General features: G+C 32.2%; 1 protein-coding gene across 1 annotated transcript; it reads left to right on the forward strand.

The window, feature by feature from the left end:
* Nucleotides 1–4208: 4208 nt before the first annotated feature.
* On the forward strand, nucleotides 4209–5969 carry LOTGIDRAFT_155082 (hypothetical protein; the record flags this gene model as incomplete). Its single annotated transcript, XM_009065588.1, has 2 exons — nucleotides 4209–4238; nucleotides 5682–5969. The coding sequence occupies 2 exons, from the start codon at nucleotides 4209–4211 to the stop codon at nucleotides 5967–5969; spliced, it is 318 nt and encodes a 105-aa protein (XP_009063836.1).
* Nucleotides 5970–7022: the final 1053 nt, after the last annotated feature.

Raw genomic sequence — 7022 nt, forward strand, 5'->3', positions numbered from 1 at the left:
CAACATCTGTAGTATGGAAGTATTTTGGTGTTTAAAACAATCTAAATGAATCTGATACCGATGCAAGTAAAAACAACGCATGTTGTCCGCTATGCATGAAGGACCTCAAAACACCAGAGGGTTTGAAGAAAATGTATATGATGTAGAGGAACCACCGACTAAGAAGCTCTGTGCTAGTGGAAGCCTGAATCACTTGCTAAGCATCATAATGAAGGGAAAGAGAAGTGGACCCCCTCTGACTTGACAATTACTTAGCTCTGGATAATCTTAAGTCTGACCATGATCCCTTGGAGTGGTGGTCCCAATATATAGGGTTTTTCCAATATTGTCCAAAGCAGCTAAGGATTTTTTATGTGTTCCCGCTACAAGCTGCCCATCTGAGAGATTGTTCAGTGCCAACTTTTCACCAAATCTCCAGATTTTTTTTCTTGACCTGTACACATGTATGTTTAGTTGTGCTGGGCAAATATGCATTAAATCACGAAACAGATTATGTCCTCAAACTGTAAACAAAATGTTCTCTATCAGCACAAATTTGAAACTGCAATAAGTATGACACTTGAGTGAGATGAGTATTTTGCTTGTTTTTATGTTGTAAACGGAAACTGGATGATCTCAATTATAATTGCTCAGCTTCATGAGGTTCATTTACTGAACCAAGTTCACCTGATCTTTATGTGTTCTTTATGGTTGATAATTGTTAAAAAAAAGTTAAAATTTTGTTGAATCTTAGTTTTTATTATTTGCATCATATATATAAAGGTAATTACAGTAATTGGTTTCTGACATGAGCAAAGTAAACAAACAGAACAGAGTTGAAGAGTTAACAATATACAGTGTTGGTCAAAACATAATGGGTCTAATGAATGGTTCACTACCCTAATCATCAGATGCTTTAAACATATATGCTAAGGTTATATCATGATAATCATCTATTATTGTGATAAATTGCAATATCGCGATATCATATGTGTGATTTCTAGTATCATGATAATGCAATTTATCGTGATTATATCATTTTTGGTATCGCGATTAATCATGATATCAAAAAACTGATATCGTTGCTACCTTACTGACGGATTTCAAAAACAATACATCTCTTTGCTAACAATTTTCTGCTTTCTAGCACCAAAAAAAGAAAACCGGAATTTTCACCCAAACTGTGTGTTTTGACATCTGTGTTGGATTTTTTCAATGCACACTATTTTGTGAATGAGAAAAAAGTGATGAGAGATTTTAACATAATACTTCACTAATAGTTACAATTTTCCATTTTTTTTAATCAAAAACAGGGAATTTCACCCAAATTTTCACTAATGAGTTGCATTTTTTTCAAAGCACTCTGTTATGTGAATGGGTTATACAGATATAAAATTTATTTAAAATGATACATCACTAATACATACATACATACAATTTCCTTGTTTTTCGCACAAAAACAACATGTTTTTACCCTAAAAATGATTCACATATGTAATTTGAGTTTAAAATTGATTGAAACGCCTTATAATTTTATTGTATGCAAAAATACTAAAAATAATACTAACCATATAATTCACAATTTCCTTGATTTCTGAGTAAATTATGCCAGTTTTAACCAAAAATATACATAAACTAGATGAGTCTTTTTTTTTATAAATACAGATAAAAGGATTACAATAATTCATACAATAAAGAAATTAATCAAAATCTATGACAAGAAAAGGAAGTTTTTTACCCCAAAAATATGTCTCATTTAGCAAAAAAAATCCTATAATTGAGATAAAAAATAATTCAGCTACAATTGTTTTAACAGGTCCGAAGTGATATCTCCAACGGCAAAATGGGTACGCTTCTTTAAAGATGTATTACGAAATTTCTCTAATTAGTGATAATTAACTCGGGCTGACAATGACATATTCGAAAAATTATCCCGGTACCACGAGGGTTAAAGGGTTTTAATGTCCAGAATGCCACACAAGTGATGTTCAAAGCAAAGACAAAAATTTGGGACTAGTTGTATATCTTGTGACACAGTGCACATCCTGTGGACACATAATCAATTCCACCTACTGCTATTCATTTTTCGACATACAGTACACATGTATCTGCCATTTCTATTAATTCTGAACAGTTAGTTTTCCGAAGCAGGTTTGCAAAGTTCAAAAAGAATTAAACCCTGACATTAACATCGAGGGAGTTATGGATCTAGCAGTCAGTTTTGATGCATCTTGGTTGACAGGTGGACATAGTTAACTTTGATGTAAGCTGTGGCTTTTTCAATTGAAGTAATAATGGTCTTGTTCTTAATTATCATGTGGTGTCAACATTTTGCCATGCATGTGCATAGCAGTGGTGAGGAATATAATGACTGGTACTCCAAACACAAGCCTCACTGTAATATCAACTTTTCTGGTTCTTCCAATGCTATGGAAGTTGAGGCAGCCAAGGTCTTATGGTCAAGGTCATTAGACTCTGGGTTTAGATATTCCACTTTGATTAGTGATGGTGGTGGAAAGGCTTGGAAGCGAGGTGTTATTGCGACAGTGTTTGGGGGGCAACACTCAAAATCCAAATGAGAGCTTACATGCTAAAGTGTGGAGTAAATGTCCAAAAGAAAATTTCTACTCAAGACAGAGAATTAATATCTGTGCATCTATGGCTGCAATTGAATACAACAAGTGCATAAAAATGCAAGAAACTCTGTTTGAAATCATGGGGATTCCCATTTCACCATGCACTAAGAAAGCCAGTGATGTAATTAATGCTAAGCATATAAAGGGGGCACAAAAGCGAGCACAGGAATATACAAAAGAAGCTAGAATGGTTAAAAAAATTGAAAAACTAAATCCTGCTAAAACAGGAAGGGACACTTTATCAGTCAGGTGCCTTTTCACATAAAATACAAGCCTATATTTCTTTCTCTTGTTTTTATCGAATAACTTTTTTTGCCATCAATAACCCTAATATGGCTTAGACCTCCTAAACTATTTATTAGATTTGCACGAAACTTTGCAATTATCTCTATTGGTATATTGTCTATGCAGTAACAGGGAGTTTTTATGGAAAAATAGACAAAATATTGAGAAATATGTCAATTTTTATGAACTTTTGGTGTAAATTTTAACATGCATTTGGAAAATGCCATAAAAATTACAGTTTTCAATATTTTACAAAAAACTCTGTTACTGCATGCAGAATTATCTCTTAAATTGCTTGTAAAAATATGGTTTCTCTGCATCCATTAGTTACAGAGGTCTTTTCCTGAATTCACTAATTATCCGGCTTTTACTTGGTTACCATGGCAACGGACCTTTGACATCAGATTAATCCATACCTATGTTTTAGTATGTTCACTATTCTCGATTATGCTAAGTTTCAAGGATCTATTCCTTCAAATTAAGAAAAAAAATTTCGACCCTAGTTTCCCCTTAATAATTATTTTCGGTTTCCAACAACTTTGAGAATTTATTTTAGTTGGGTTGACGATTGTCGGTTTCTTTTATTTATAGCATTTTAAGACTAAAGTTTAATGGTTTTTTTTAAATAAATCACACATACCAGAGTCTAGGCTACGCCTACCCTACAGCTTTGTGCCATTGTGGCCAAATCCAAATTTGTTGAGTTCTACGCTGAGCCTATTTTTTTCTTTTTTAGTAAATCTTTATCGATTGACCACTAAGAGATGGCAGACAAATAATACCCATGTTCATAATGATCCCAACATAAACTTCTTCACGATTAGTGTCCTTCCACTCTCATAATTTCGAACGAGGTTCGATCCACATTTTCACCTGCATATTTGTTTATTTCAATAACTAAATTTTCAACAATCTTTTCACTCATAAATAATTTTTAAAAATTCTGCATCATCCATAAAATTCAGGACATTTAAGACGAAATCTAATGCCTCTCGGTCCATGATCTTTTGCAGTGACATCTACCCATTCATAATAAATTTTTCTAGTTTTTTTTTTCTTGTTTACATTACGTGTAATTGGATCTGCAACTGGTTGCTGATCAACATCGATTGGGATTAAATCTCTTCACTCTAACTCGGAATCAGAGCTGTCATAAATTGGAATGTCATTCTACTATTTGTTTTCAGACAAATCGGAACCACTGCCTCCGTTGAATTCAGAATTAGAATCATTGTCTTCTATCGAACTATTACCGTCAATCCAATTATATATAAGATCGTGATAATACGAAAATCTTTTATGATCACAATGGCGCAAGGAGGTCGCCATTCCCGACAAGTAGCAGACGTGACCTTCAACCTGTCATAAATTATAATTAGCTTGATCTAGATCAACCAATGGGTAAACCAAAGGGAATTCCTTATACGTCATTTCTATAAATAAGATTTGTGTTTACAGTTATATTTGGTAGCCTGTTCCGAGTCAGTTTGACTAGTGAATGAATGGACAGTTTGACTAGTGAATGAATGGACAGTTTGACTAGTGAATGAATGGACAGTTTGAATAGTGAATGAATGGACGCTTAAAGGCGTCTTCCACAAGTTATGACGATATTTCAATGAGGCTTAAAGGCGTCGAACGGACGGAATGGGTTATTATGAGTTATTGCCCTTGTTCTTAAAAAAGCTCACAATTTTAAACTCGTAAACACTCTAGAAGGCAAACTTCTTGACTTATTTACACAAGACTTGGTGTGAGTGTTCGTAATCACCCAAGGATGAACTCTATTGAAAATCAGAAAAAACGGAAAATGAGTTTTCAATTTTTAGCCTGTAAACACTTAAAGATATGATTCTTGCCACATTTTGCCAAAAATTGGTAATATTATTCAGTATCACCCCAAAAAAATTCAAAAGAAGTGTATGACTGAAGGTTGAAATATTTCATACTGGTAATTGTTACTGTACTGCTAAATATTTTTATTTAAAATCATAGCTGCTGATGGGCGTATATTACCTTGTTTAAGAAAAAATTGTAATGTTTACAGTGTGTTTTCTTTAGCTGAAAAAAATTTGCATTGGAAGATAGAGGAATTGAAGGATAAAATTAGAGACAAATGAAATGAAAATTGAAATACCTCCAGACTAAACTGGAAAGGCAATAACTTGCTATGAAAGAAATGATCACACAGGGCATTTTATAGAGGAGAAATAAAACTATAACTTGTGCCATTATTTTTTCTGACTACGAATTTTAAATCTAGTATTTCAAGGTGGTTCGGCCTTTAAAGCTGTAATTTGATAAAAAGATGTCTAGAATATCTATAATTATAAGGTTAAAATATCATAGCTTTGATACTCTATGAATTATCCTGAAATAAAAACTGTTATAGTTTCTCTGATCCACCCAATAAAAGAACTAGGCATCCTAATTATTTATGAAAAATGTATGTTCTGTATCATTGACCAAATTTAACTCTTATCAGTTGGTACAGCAACAGTGCATATTTCTAAAAAGCCATTGTATTTAAAAGTTAACGCACACAACATCAGATATTCATTCTAAAAAGTGATATAAATGACTGAAATGTAACTTTGCTACAAATTAAGATTCTTTTAACAAACTATTAACAATCCACTTGATTAAATTAATCCTGTCTGAAAGTTATTCTATTCTGTAGTAATATCAACCAAATTTTTGTTTTATCCATAGTTAAAAGACAAAACTAATATATGATTTTATATTTTTATTAGTTAATTTCCTACATATTATATATTTTAGGCTACAATGCAAAATCTTAGTGAAGAAGAAATGAAAAAACGTTTTGAATTTTTAAAAGAACAAAGAGATAAACTGGTGGAAATGAAAAGAAAGGAACGAAGTAAAACTCTACAAACAGCAGAGAAATCATATCCTAAGAGGCCATCATCTGCTCGTGTAGCTAAAGAAGCAATGAGGCTTTCCCATGTTCCAGAGAAAAAGAGTGTTAATCCTGATGATGAAAAGAAATTGGCCATGAGACGTGCGATAGCCAGTAGAATTAAATCTAAAGTAATTGGGGAGAAGTGAAAGTAGAAAATGTATTTTCTATTGGTACCTTTCATAGGTCTAAATTATTATATAGGCATGTCTTTGTTGTCGCACTTCTCTGACCAAGGGGATTCATTTCATTTCTATACGCCCAATTTGAAAGGCGGATGTATATTGTTGTTTCCCCTGTGCGTCCAATCTTATTTAAATTAGATTACAATTTCGTATTTTTTTTACTTCCGATATTTTAAGTCTCCATTGTAAACTAATAAGTTTTCTACCACAGAGTGGTCTCAAAGATAGTATTTTTAGGCAATCAATCAGTGTCATGGGAAACATGTTTCTTGATAAAATAAGGATTTGTGGGATATTGAAACCTAAAGTAGAATTTTTACATGACACACATTGATTGGTTAAAAATAACATCACTGGGACACTATCATTATTTTAGTTTACAATGCAGAAATATTAAAACCGAACTTAAATGTTGTTACTCAAGTTTCATGCAAAACGATCTTAAGACAACTGATCTATTTTCAGCCTGCTCCCTACTGAAGGTGGACAATGTAGAATTATAATATAAGAAAACAGAAAAGATACAAAATTATAATCCAACTTATATTAGATTGCTGTGCTCAGTCAATATTTCTTGTGACCACATAAAAGAGTACAGTTTTTATCTGATTTTAATTAAATTTGATGTAACCATTTATGTTGATAAGATCTGTAAAGTTTGAATTTGGCTATATTTCGATGAACTGTTTTGAATTATTGTCCTTAAATTACTTAGTATAATAAACACGTCAAAATTTATTTTAAAGCAGGATTGAAGCTCTAACTTGTTGTAATGATTGGAAAAATATAAGATCTTGAACAAATTTAAAGAACATATTTTTGAAGAACATATTTTTGAAATTTTTGATGAAATTATTGGAATCAATTTAAAGAACATTTTTTGGAGTAATTGCCTTTGACTTAGTTGAAACGCGTCAAACTTTGTGTGTGAACTCAACAATTTTCAATCAATTTTGAAACATGAAAGTGATCATTGAAATTGATAAGATCCGAAAGAGTTATTGCCTTTGATTTAAA

The sequence above is a fragment of the Lottia gigantea genome (assembly GCF_000327385.1).
Source record: "Lottia gigantea unplaced genomic scaffold LOTGIsca_7, whole genome shotgun sequence".
Classification (NCBI taxonomy): Eukaryota; Metazoa; Mollusca; class Gastropoda; family Lottiidae; genus Lottia; species Lottia gigantea.